The sequence below is a fragment of the Polypterus senegalus genome, chromosome 18 (genome assembly GCF_016835505.1).
Source record: "Polypterus senegalus isolate Bchr_013 chromosome 18, ASM1683550v1, whole genome shotgun sequence".
Taxonomy (NCBI): domain Eukaryota; kingdom Metazoa; phylum Chordata; class Cladistia; order Polypteriformes; family Polypteridae; genus Polypterus; species Polypterus senegalus.
Window position 1 is genome coordinate 45249700 of NC_053171.1, and position 13310 is coordinate 45263009.

The 13310-nt window shown below is 38.8% G+C and overlaps 1 protein-coding gene across 1 annotated transcript in view; it reads right to left on the reverse strand.

The window, feature by feature from the left end:
- Positions 1-5142: 5142 nt before the first annotated feature.
- Positions 5143-13310, reverse strand: part of rhoj (ras homolog family member J) — a 35692-nt gene continuing 27524 nt past the window's right edge. The window contains exons 3-5 of the mRNA XM_039741046.1: positions 11995-12159; positions 11195-11290; positions 5143-7163 (exon numbers count right to left, since the gene is read on the reverse strand). Coding sequence (XP_039596980.1) covers positions 7017-7163; positions 11195-11290; positions 11995-12159 — 408 coding nt within the window. The 3' untranslated portion in view covers positions 5143-7016. The remainder of the gene's footprint in view (positions 7164-11194; positions 11291-11994; positions 12160-13310) is intronic.

Here is a 13310-nt window from a genome sequence, read left to right on the forward strand (position 1 = left end):
GACCCAATGCAACAGTTTATTTTATCAAAGAGGAATTTGTGTAGTCACGTTTGGGATTTTAAAACTACCTACTTACTGAGAATGAAAAGCAGATGGCAGCGTCTTAAAAATATATCTAGCAGTGGGCTTCCTCACGGTTTCTGTCTGACCTGGGTGGGGAAGAGTCAGTCTGGTGATTAGCCCTTACTGTCTGTCCAATGCTACTGGCCGAGCATCACCTCAGTAAATGGCTGTCCACCATTCAGCTGTGTGTGAAGGTAACACTTTAAAACTCTCTACATGATGGCAAATCGACTCGGTCCACGGAGAGCCACAGGTGAATTCATCGCTCAGACGGACTTCTGAGTTTGCGGTTTCACTTGGCTTGAATATGAAAATGTATTATTTGTCTCCAAGTACACAAAAGATCGTTAAAAGAATCTGGGCAAACTCTAACCGGTGTGGATTGTTAATTGAATTAAATCTCCATCACATAAAGTAAAAATCAGTACCTCTGTTGCTGGGCTTTTCCACTATTACCCTATTTTACGGGATGGCCTCATCTGTCAATGTTTTCCTTGAGCTACAGCAGCAAAACATCAAAATCTTGTAAAAATATCCAAGAGCTCTGAGTTCATTCAGTATGGCCCTCCATCAAATGTAATGTGCTTTGCTAGTGCAGTCTTTTGAGAAGACCTAGTAAAACATGAATACAGGTCTACAAATAATGGAACTGTAATGGCCGGAGTAGAGGAGGTGATGACAATACGAGTTAACAATAACATTACCTGAGGGTGCAGCGTTTCCGTATGTTCACCAACTCTTAAAAGACCTACCCAGTCTGGGATCAAAGCTGTGGGGGTCTCACAGCCCCCCTCACAAGACAGGTGATACACTCAAAGGTGGTTTGTAACCTGGTACCTGTTGGGACTCTTGAAAGTGTGGAGCAATTGGGAGTGTTGGGCTTCTCATAAAGATAAAGGAACAGGAAGGAAATGTAAAACAGGCTAACCAAAGAACTAACCTAACCAAATGGCAAAATTAAAACACTAAACCAGTCAGAACAATTCAAAGCAAAGGTCCCAAAACGATCTTGTACTACTTTCTCCTACTGCTGAAATACTTGATCTAATGTAATGTAATTCGGCACGCCGCTGTCTTATGTAGTGTGAGGCAGTGACGAGTGTTACCACCATATATAACACAGCTGCGAACATCAGGACACCCTACAAAACTGCACTCAAATGACATCTTCCTCATAATAGTGAACAAACAGTAAGAAACACACATACAAAAATAAATCAGGTATCAGCACTCCAAGACAAGGCACTGGTTCTTTACTGTACACACATTGAATTCAGTCAGCTGTGCTGAAACTGGAGTGTAAGGCCTAACAGGGAGGTAGAATCCACATTTACTGCTAGATTATGGTCAGTTCTGGAAAGGAGGGGTGGAGGGGAACCTATGGGTGGCACGGTGGTAGCGCTGCTACCTCGCAGTTATTAGACTTGGGTTCGCTTCCCTGGTCCTCCCTGCGTGGAGTTTGCACGTTCTCCCCGTGTCTTCGTGGGTTTCCTCCCACAGTCCAAAGACATGCAGGTTAGGTGCACTGGCAGTTCTGTGTGTGTGCGCGTGCCCTGCGGCAGGCTGGCACCCTGCCCAGGGTTTGTTTCCTGCCTTGCGTCCTGTGTTGGCTGGGATTGGCTCCAGCAGACCCTGTAGTTCGGATATAGCGGGTTGGATAATGGATGGATGGAAAAGAACCTGAGTAAATGGATCTGTTAAACTTCAGCTAACTAAACCATTAGGCAGAAACAGGTAAGGTACAAGTGTACCAAAAATGATATGTAGCAAGAATATGGACACCTGATATTAACTGTGATCAGGCTGGGAAACCAGGAACTTTCAGATAGCAATACCATGCCACCCTTGCCATAAAAATAATACTTGCTACAGTGGATAACTAGTGACAAGATTTGTCAGCGTGAAGAATGTGCTGCAGTTTTAACTGAACTTCCAATATTGGTTCTGTAGCCCAAGCTCTGTGATCAATAGGCAGTCCCATAAACCACTATCACCCATTTTTTATGTTTGTTACTGCCCAATGTGAGTGCTTTGTACCATTTGAATATTTTTAAAAAATATTTCATAGTTTCATGGTTAATCCAAAGTCTAAGGAATCAAAACTGTGAACCGCAATGTGTGCTGCTCAATCTCCAGTTCTAAGTAACTGTGCAGGCAGGACTGAAATACGTAGCCTGACAATGCCCAGTGCGGACGCCAGGGACAAAAAGCTCTTTATGATGGGGTGCTCTATGGGGTAGCTATACTGTGCATAGAGGTTGTCTGTTCAGTTCATGCCACTGACATGCTGACCCCCTGTACTCCAGTTGTAAACTTGACATACTAAGTATACTGTGTGTGTGTGTGTGTGTACAGTATATATATTTATTATACACACACACAGAAAATACTGTACCTATATACACGTATACTGTACATACACATTCACATTCCCAGAGGTCTGATCTGGTTGAGTACTGAAGGATGGATAAAACAAGTCATTTTTCCAACTCACTCTTGTTGTCTTCCCCAAGGCTCAAACAAGACAAATGTGAAGTGGTCCGTGAGCATCCCACATGGTATTAACTTGAATTCTACAAAGCCACATACAGTATATACTGTATGACATAATTAGTTCAATATTGCACTGTATGACTTTGGCAAGCTAATCTTGCATTCAATAATTTTTTTTTGTATCCTAGTTCAGTTTGTTATAGTTTGTTTTAAATTTCATATTTTGTCATATTTAATTCTGCTCTAATTTAAATTTGGAAGCCATATTTAGAAATTGGATATTCTACAGAGCCTTACTTTGGGACCACATCTTTATTTTAAATTGGAATACAAAAAGGGACTGAATGGTAAATTGGTTTGTCATAACTGAGAAGCACTTGTCTTCCAAAGTGGGCATCCAAGTGTCCAGAAGAAGCAGTTGTTTAAGGTAAGCAGGATATTACTGACAGAATTCAATTCAGTTCTGTTTGCTTTTGAATAGAACTCTTCATTGAGCGCAGGCTCGGGGCACTTCAACAAGTCTACAAGCAAAATTCAATTACAACATTTCCAAATGATTAATTACTTAAAGATACAGATTTGCTTAAACACACAATAAGACAAAGCAGTTCCAAACTGGAACCCAACAATATCTGTCCATTGACATTACCATTTAAGCACTGCTCTCTGAATCCATAAGACAAAAAGTAGCAGACACAAATCAAATAATAATAATAATAAAACAACAACTCGAGGAAATAAACTAGGCTCATTTTAAAAACTGCTAATCTGGCTACAGGAGTATAACAGAGATATGAGCTTTGCTTCTTTTTACAAAAAACTTTTCATATTATTCCTTACAAGACGACACTAAACGATTGGACCTGAACATTACAGTGAAAAAAGCCAAAGTTCAAGAAAGGTTTTGCATAACACAAATGAACTCTGCTTTGAAGGTTAATAATTGTGCTTCCTAAATAGTGAACAGAAATGAACTAATATTACAGATCGTCCTAACAGCCTCTCCCCTCACTTAAAACAGGATGACCAATAGTAAAGGCAGCTCTGAAAAGTGCTTGCCGCCACATTCAGTATAGAAAGGTGTCATTTAATAATAAATGGGGGTAATGTGGCCCCCTAGTGGCAGAGACTTGTAATTTTACAAGCTGCCAGTTCATTCCTCACCTTTCCTTTGAAGTGTGACCTAGAACAAGAGCACACATTGCACTAAAATAGTAACAACTATAAAACAATGTAGAAGCAAACAGCCTTGGAATTACATTCACTCTGTCAGGGTCTCAATGGCACCATGCTAAGCTCAACTGACCTGGCTGCCATATAAAATATTCCACAAGTCTTGGAACTGCCAAAATAAAGTTTGCATTACAAAGTGGTTCTGTCACCTGGCCTGCCAGTGTTCCAACTCTAAAAAATGTAAATATGGATGTCGCTGTACCGGCAAGGATAACTGTAATCTACTAAACTGCCAGTTCGAGCCCACCCACCTGCCAGCATTTCAAATGCAGAAATATGAAAACGGCTCCCAAGAATGACAGCCATTTTGAGAAGGTGCTACAACCTCTCCTATACTATACAACATACACATGGAGCCGAGTAGGGATAGAAATAATCAAAAGTCAGTGTTGCTAATTTTCCATTAACTACTGCTTTTCAATTTCAAAATTAAAGGTGACATAGTACAATGAGCCAGTAAATTAGTATATTAAAAATGACAGTTAATGAACTATTTCTTACCTTATGGAGATGAACAGTCTTACTTGTGGCAGGAGTCTTAGAGGTGCACCGTTTTGCAAATGGAGCAGGATCATCAGGAATGTCATCATCTTGTGCAGCTCTGTCACAGCTAACTGGAACAGGACTGCAGCATCATGGCGAGCAGTGTGTAAAGCCTTACAGAATTACACTGTTGCATGTGTGTTTGTTGTTTTATAATTGTTTTGATAAATTGTACTGCTGAAAGTCACATTATTCCTTTTTCGTCGTCATATTGATACTTTTGCTTAAATGATGTACAGATGTACAAAGTACTCTTAATGATCAGCAATAAGTTTGGTTGTCTGGATTCTGCTCTTTAGTTGAGGCAACAATTTTCTCATGGATAGCTAAGCACATGCCTACTGCACTCTACCATTTATTTAACATTACAATTTTCCAAAACAATCTAAGCTACGAAAACACTAAAAGTAATTTAATTTTAACATTGTTTGCTTTAACTACTTTAAAAAAAAAAATCACTTTTCATGTCAGAAATGTTATATTCAAAAGAAATTTGTTCTGTTTTTAAGCATTTCCAGTCAATTTTTAAAGTCAAAATTTCAGTGGAAAAAAGCAAAACATTTTATCAAGTAATCAATGCTGTACACAGAGAAAGCACAGCGTGGTCAGCTGTATTACCACACAGTAGGACACGAAGCGAGCCACGTGATAACTGGAGCATTGACGGGTTAACAATGAAGCACTTGTCAAAGGCACAATATAAAAGTGATTTTTGCTTTACAATGTTTGTTTTTGTCCTTCCACACATACGTCACCACAAAACTTAATTTACCTTTCACTATTGTATAAACCTGAATGAGTCACAAGCAATGTTTTTTAAAAAATATTTATTGATGCATTACCACTAAAAGGCAGAATGGACTTCTTGGCATTACATAAATCCAAGCACAGAATAAGTAAGCAATGTATTTTATTATTAGTGAGAAGGAAAATTTAACCCCAAAAAAAATCCATCCTCTTCTTCAAAGCAATTCATTTCTTTTTTTCTGTTAAAGTCCTGTGTCACAGAACTGGCTCGTACACTTGTGGACGCCGACAAGACCTTGTCAACAGCAGTACTTAAGGTACACTGGTTTGGTGTTTAATCAGTCATGAAGAGACCTTCAGTGCTGTGTGCATCTGTACCCACTACCTAAACTACAAAGTGATGGTCAACAGGACAGACGGGGAGTTGAGGGGTAATATTATATCCTACTCCCTATGAAGGTACACAAGTATTATTCTGCATTATTAAGGCGTCACCGGCAAAATATACAGAGCAGATCATTTAGGCGACTCTCTGTGTAGAATTAGAGAGATTTTTTTTTTTTGTGCAAAAAATAAATGTCACCAAAAGTGTAATTCTTTTCATAGTGATGTTAAAAAATTGTATAAAAATAGATACATGTGGTTCTGTTTTTGTTCTTTTTTTTTTTTTAAATTGTCATATATAAAATATTGTACTGCTCACTGATTAATATATCAAATATTAAAAAAACACACTTTCAGAAGTGGCACTTTCTACCAACCAAAAACACTGACATACTGTATATGCCAGGGCTTCGACTGGCATATTAAAACTTAAAAGGGCAAACCAACCAAACAATATTCAGAGAAGCTCTTCTTTAACAGCTAAGGGCTGCTGTCTGACAACCTAAACCGTACACCAAGATAAGCACAGGCAACATTCAACCATGCCTTGCGTAAAGGAGGGCCCATATTATACATGTGAACCACCAATGTTTTAAATACCAACTTTTAAAATTTCAAGAACAATAAAAATATAAAAAAAAAAGCATTAAAGTATTGCTACAATTGGCCTGTACAGAAAATGAAAATCAAGTTTTTAGCCTCATGGGTATTTAAAGTTTTCGTATGAAACAGAAGCCCATTTCCGCTGAGACGCTATCCATTACATCAGAGAAACACACACTTAGGCCTCAGGCCTGCACAGACTCTCCCATTCCCCCACTATGTGGTATATGGCCACGTTAATACACAATGTAGTGCTGGAATTTGAAAAAGTGGAATGTCCAACCTTTAAGTAAGAGGTTTTTGAAAAATAATGCTAAAAAAGGTAGCTGTCCTGAATACAGTTCACTCTGAAGACTGGTGGATAAGTCAAATGATATCTGTAGAATAGGCTCACTTCAGCTTGAACTTTACTCCAAGGAGGATTTTTCCTTGTTTCATTTGGATAGCACTAAATGCACAATGAACATCTTATGATGCAAAGTAAAGGTGTTTCACTGTGAATTCTCTATTTAGGAACTTTTAATTAATCCCTAAAGGCTTTAAAGGGACTCAAAAGGAACGCTCAGGAAATGCCAGGCTGTCCACTCTGTGTCGATGAAGCCCACAGACAGTGCTACTCATTAGAATACAATAAAATGTCTTAAACTGATTCCTTCATTTTATCCACAGGCAGCTTCACACATACAACAAGGCCACAAATATTAGAAGCAAGAAGGCTGATGGTTGAGCCATAATCTCTTTTAGGCTTCATTGGTGGGGCACCAGGGGTTCTTGTGCATGTAAAAATCTCTTACCAGAAGGAGCATTAAAGAATCAAAGGAGGATTCCTGTGATTTGATTGATTTTGGGAAGTTCTGGTTCCCAGTCCTCAGTTATCCTTCAGTCGTCCCCTTCCAGCACAGCGGTACTCGTACTATAAAATGATGCAAAATCTAAGGCAACACAAGTATTCATACTAGGGTACAACATCTATGGCAACACAAACAGCGCTGCTTCTTTTTCTTAGGGCTAAAAATAGTCAAGATGGCTTCATCAAACACAGTCTTAAGGCCTTTCTGGGTGAGAGCTGAGCACTCCAAATAGCACTGGGCTCCAATCTGAAAAGGAGAGACAGGAAATAAGAGTCATCAGTCGCCAGTCTTTGCAGACATACCAAATTGGAAGAGTACATGCAGGGGTGGACTGAAGGGTTACCAAGTATTGGATATGCTTTCTTCAAATCAAACATCCATCTCCCACCTCCCACTCCGTCCCAGCCCAATTAACAGGTGGAATAACAAAGCTGCATGGCTCATGCTCAGTTATAGCCAGCAAAAAAAAGGGAGAGAAAAATGACTAATGGAGGGAATCCCAAAGGAAACTTGACAGAAGATATTTCTGGATATGGCAATTACTTCATGTTGGACCAATAAAAGGTTCAAAAGTCTTCAAACAGAGTCATCCTCTTCACGACCAGGACAGCAGGTAGAGAGAGAGAAAGAGAGAGAATCAAATTCATTGTTGGCATTCCAGTTCATTATTATGTCTACTTATCAGAAGGAAGCCATTCCTGTTGAAGCTGCACCATTCTGCTTTGGCATTTTCCCCCATCAGGTAATGCAAAAGAATTAAAAAAAAACATGTTGTTTAAGAATACAAATGACAAAAAATACCTGAACTGTCCAGAATGTTTTGAAATTTGTGAGATAAACAATGTCACCAAATGTCAGGATATTTTGTAAAAGGTAACATTGGTCAGCAGCATCACACAAGATGGAAGAGTTGGAGTGCTTTTTCAAATTTAATCTGCTCATCCTCAAATAACATACCCCTTGACTCTTGCAGCTAAAAGCCCTTAAGATGCATGCACCAAAATTAACATGAGAAATGTCTGAAGAAACCTGCTATAGGTGGGAGTTTCCAAAAATTCAAGTGCATCTCTTCAGATATTGTCCGACGGCCTTTACGCATTTCACCAGAACAGACAACCAACAACATTTGGATTTCCAACCATGACATGGCAGCATATCTACGTACAAGGGGAAGCTGCGATTCCTGCATTAACTGAGGTGGTTTGTTTTTTTTAATTGCACTGGGTGTGTTATGTGCTGTGCTAGTAGGATATTTTATACATTTTAAGTCTTTTTTTTGTTTCAGGGATGGTGGGTATTGTACGATATAGGATAGGATACTGCACCCTAACTGAAATGCTGGGCAACTAAAATTAAAAATGAAAGCTCCATGTGGCAGTTTGAAGCAGATTCAATACAAGTCAATTTGGAACCACTTCCTCTTCTGAATGTGGAACAGGTTACTGAGTCATGTCTCAAAACCTGTCAAGACCACGTACAGGGCACTTAACCCACTTAATATACGAGGGCTAACTGAAAACAGCTGAGACTGTCATGTTATTTTTTTTTTCGAGCTTTTTTTTCTTCTGTCCACCCTGGCCATCGGACCTTACTTATTCTATGTTAATGTTGACTTATGTTTATTTTTTATTGTGTCTTCTATTTTTCTATTCATTTTGTAAAGCACTTTGAGCTACACTTTTTTGTATGAATATGTGCTATATAAATAAATGTTGATTGCACCTTCGGGATTGAGGACCCTTCTTTATGGTCTATAAACTCTTAATATTGCTCCAAAAACTTTTGAAACATGTGCCACAGTGAACTTTATGGCAAGATTGTCGTGGAAGTTTTTTTTCTTTCTCATTCTTTGTCAGATGAACATTTCCTTTCTTGCAAAATTCTGAGTCTGAAAAACGCCACCAAGTTTGTCACATAGTTGATGACACGTCACTCACAGTTGCCATGGAAGTTCCAGACACAAACAGAATCTGGTCCCACTGCCTGCCTGCCTTACAGCCCCTGACCCTGACTCCCTCACCACTGTGCACCCACCAAAGTGTAGTTTGTATCAAAACTTACAGTAAGTTCATACTGCCGCCCAAGCAAGATCTATGATGAGCTTGCACATTCTTCCCATGTCTGGGTAAAAAAGTGTGTGTTGGGTGAACTTGCGAATCAGTGACACTGAATTTAGACGGGTGAATTACTGTACTTGGTGAGAGGAAGGTCTACTGCCTCAGATCAGTCTTTGCCTTGCACCAATTCTTCACAAGCCTGAACTAAAAAATGGATGAATGAGTTTTTCTCCCACCATGATAATTATATGTGACCCAATTTGCATAATGAAAAACTGAAACAATTATCTGCAGCCAATAAAATAGAAAAAAATCAATTTTTAACAAAACTATTTTGTTCATTTTATAAGTTTAGGGGTTTTGAAGCCTAAGCCAGCACTGAGCAAAAAAGAGACTACTTATGATCTCAAATCTATCTAGTTAAGTCTAAACCTATTGGTCTTCACTGTGGAACAGAAGAAACGGAGCACTAATGTATAAAATGTTCATCACTGTCAGATAAAACCTCCATACTAGACCACGCACTGCAAAAGATATTCAGCATATCTATTATATATTAAACTAAACATTTCTGAATATTCCTATGTACTCACTGCTCTAACGTTTCTTGTGTTGTAACTATATTAAATCTGTTACATAACAATGATATTGAACCATATTTAGTATTGTTTTACTTAATACATTTCTAAATGCAAAAAACAAAAACATATCAAACTAGAGTTACTAAAATAGTTTGTTCTGGCATTTTATTTCCAAAGACTGCTGTAGCCACAGGAGAGCTCAGGGTGTGTTCCAGGCTGAAATGAGTTTCTGTGGAAAGCAGCTTGAGGGGAAACTGTTTATACTGTGTGCATCAAAGTTTATCTCATTGTACAAGCAACAGATCTAACAATGGCTTGGGCACTGACAGAGGCTCTGGTAAGTTTAACAAAACAGTGAACTTTCCTTTTAACTGCCTCTGCCTGACATGCTGGCACAGGGACAATTGTCAAACAAACTGGTGCTTGTAATCCCTGGCCCAGAAATGTTTAAGATGTTCTCTTTTTTTCCAGAATTGGAGTAGGCTGCTCCAGCTTTTCCTTAAGTTACAATGCCCTCTTGTGGCGATCCATGCATATCAATCTCCAATAGCCTTTTATCATTAAGTTTGCATTTTCAAATTATGCCCAATGTACATAAAATTACATCATCTTGCTTTCCATCTGATAAATGTTAAATGAAATTTACACCAAACCAGAAACAATGCTGCTTAGTCAGTATAAAGTTTGTCAGCTATATCAGAACGTGAAAAAACAGAAAACTGACCTGCTAGATGGTGTGTAGTTGCTGCTTAATTTCATTCTGAGATTCAAAGTCATTTGCTTCTACATGGCACCTTCTACATTTTTTTTGTTTTATATTTCTTTGCATAATCCAGCAAATAAGAATTACAACGCACTGCTTGTCCAGTGCACATAAAACCTCATTATGAAAACAATGAGGTGGGGTTTACCTCCCCTTAAGTACATGAGGTTTGTGACAACACTAAATATAAAACTGCTTTCTTTCTAATTGGAAACCTTTTAGAAAACAGCTGCACCTAAGAGAACAGAAAAGAGCTTGAATGAATACTGCATAAAACTGTCTTCGTAGGCAAATAAATAAACTAACTGTGGGTTCAGAATGTAATACAGTAACAAAGGAGATCTTTTGTTTGCAGCATGGTTTATTTGGCTAATGACGTCCTAGCTCTCAAAATAAAAATGGAGGTGCTCTCAAAGTTTGATGTTTTACTAGCCACGATAAATCATCATCTACTCACGCCTCTCTAAGCATTCTGCTTTCCACGAAGAGTTCAGTAACCATTCCAATCAGCCAGCATGGCTATCGAAACAGTCCATCCTTTTCCATATTACATGGTATTGCAAAAATGTACATCTGAGAGCTAAAAAACATGCACACAAGACTTCAGTCAGACAAAATACTGGAGTTTGAAGCAGAACATTTGACATGACTGACATTTTATTCCAAGTTTTCGTACAGAGGGAGAACTCCAGAAAAAGAGCTTTGCTGAAAATCTCCATGATTATATGCGGCTCTTGTAATTGTGGCACTCTGCTAATAACCATCAACACACTTTGATATGATTTGTTACGACTTAGATTTCCATTCACAAAGGATCAAAGGATCACTTGCTAAAGAAGGGCCCAAGCTGAGGTTGCAATCAAACAGATCACTCACCTCTTTGGCTAGTTTGATTCCCTGCTCATATGTCAAGGGTTTTTCCTTCATATAAAGCAGCCGAGTTAAAGTCTTCGGATCATCTCGCAGATCGATCTATGCACAGTAAAAGAAAAACAAAATGGGATATGTTCTTTATTTGATGAATGAGAAAAAAAAAATCCTTTGATCTAACTTTATTATGCCCTAATTGTTGCTGAAATATGCCATATTAAATCATAATGTTTATTCATCATTACTTGCATTTTATTCCCAAAAGAATTTAATTCATGCCTGCTTTCAGAGTGATAAATATTAATTCAACAGTAATGCATGGTACTAAAAAACTAAGCACTATCCATCTATCTGTTATTCAACTTGGTTACTCCAGGCCAGGCTTACAGGGACCATAGCCTAAATGCAGGAGGCAGCCCTGGACAGGGCACCCAACCCGATCACTGCAAGGCACACTGGCACATTCTTGGCCAATTGACTTAACATGTATGCTTTTGAGATGTGGGAGGAAAACCCGCATAGAGAATTTTCAAACTTCCCACAGACTGTGACTGAGCCAGGACTTAGAATCAAGACTCTGGAGCGGTGAGACCACTGTGCCACCATACAAGCTCCTAAAGACCAGTCAATACAAAATTGAACAGTCTAACATTTCATCAGGTCATGAAACCCACTTGAAAAAGGAAAACTACAGCATGCCTGTCTTTCAGTCTCAGACTTAACAAGAGGTCTGTCATCCTGCTAAAGAGAATGACGGGCACCAGCAACCAGAAGTTGAATGAGAGGATATGCAGCAGGCACAATACCTGAGTTCCAATCAGAATATAAGGCACATGCGGCATGCAGGCCCGCAGCTCAGGGACCCACTCCTCCTGGACATTGTGGTAGGAGGCAGGATTTACCACAGAAAAGCAGATTAGGAACACATCTGTGTTGGGGTAGGAAAGTGGCCTCAGTTGGTTATAGTCTTCCTGTATTAGAAAAAGGATAAAAAAAAGAATTAGGGTTTAACGAAAGGATGCAATGGAATAGAGGTGAGGAGTGAAGTGGGGTAAAATCAGGTGCCACATGTTACCGGAAAGGGATGTTACAGGTTATTTCCTGAAGGAAACTCCAGTGTGGCTCTGTGAGCTTATTTTTTCTTGTTCCTCCTATTGTCTAACAGTATTTCTGAAAATGTGTTCACATTGTATTACTATATGAGTTTTAAGGTCAATTAGGACCTTTATAATGCCAAAAAAAAGCTTTGTGTGGTGAATATGCCTAACAACTTCATACTCTTGCTTAAAGTTTGTATTTTGGTTTTAATTTAGTTGTATTACCTAATTAAATTTCATGTAATTGGCATTAAAATAAGGGTTAATTCATTGACAGGTTTTTTAGAACAATCAACCCACAGTTCTACAAATAGCATGTTTAGATAAGGCATGCATGGGACACAAAGTGATAGAGAGTTTCTCTGATAGACAGTTCCTTGTGTGACAACATTGTAAAATGTGACAGTAACGCTACATTTATTGTTGCTAAAAATGTCTGAGTAGTTAAATATGAGAGGTACGCATGCAGTTGGCAAACTAAGTGGGCTTTCACTGTGTAACGATTACCATTTTACGTGATCTTATGTACACTGTTGATTTCATGCATTAATTTTCAGCTTACTTATTTGTATAGCCTGGTACACAATGGTTACCGCCTAACCTGGACGGCCCGGCACTAGACACAAAACCAACATTCATTACTACTACACACATCCCCACTAAACCTGACAGAGACGTATTTGAGTTACCTGGACAACTTGCAAACTCTACAGTGAACACACCAGGCTTTCAGCTCAGGACTTTTGAACACGATCCTGCCTTGCTGCCTTATTTCACAATTATTTTTAAAAAGAATAATAAGCAACTACATTGCATCACTGCTCCCACGGGTTATAGCTTTTCACTAAATATTGTACAGGTCCATTATTAAAAAGGTATTGACCTTCTCAAGATAGCAATGTCTCTGCTTTTAAAATCTCTGGTTCTCGCCTCCCCATTGTGGATTCACTTTACTTTTGCAGACAGACATGTAAAACCATTAAGACTTGATGTGAGCCACTGCAACCCGCTGACTAGTCTGTACT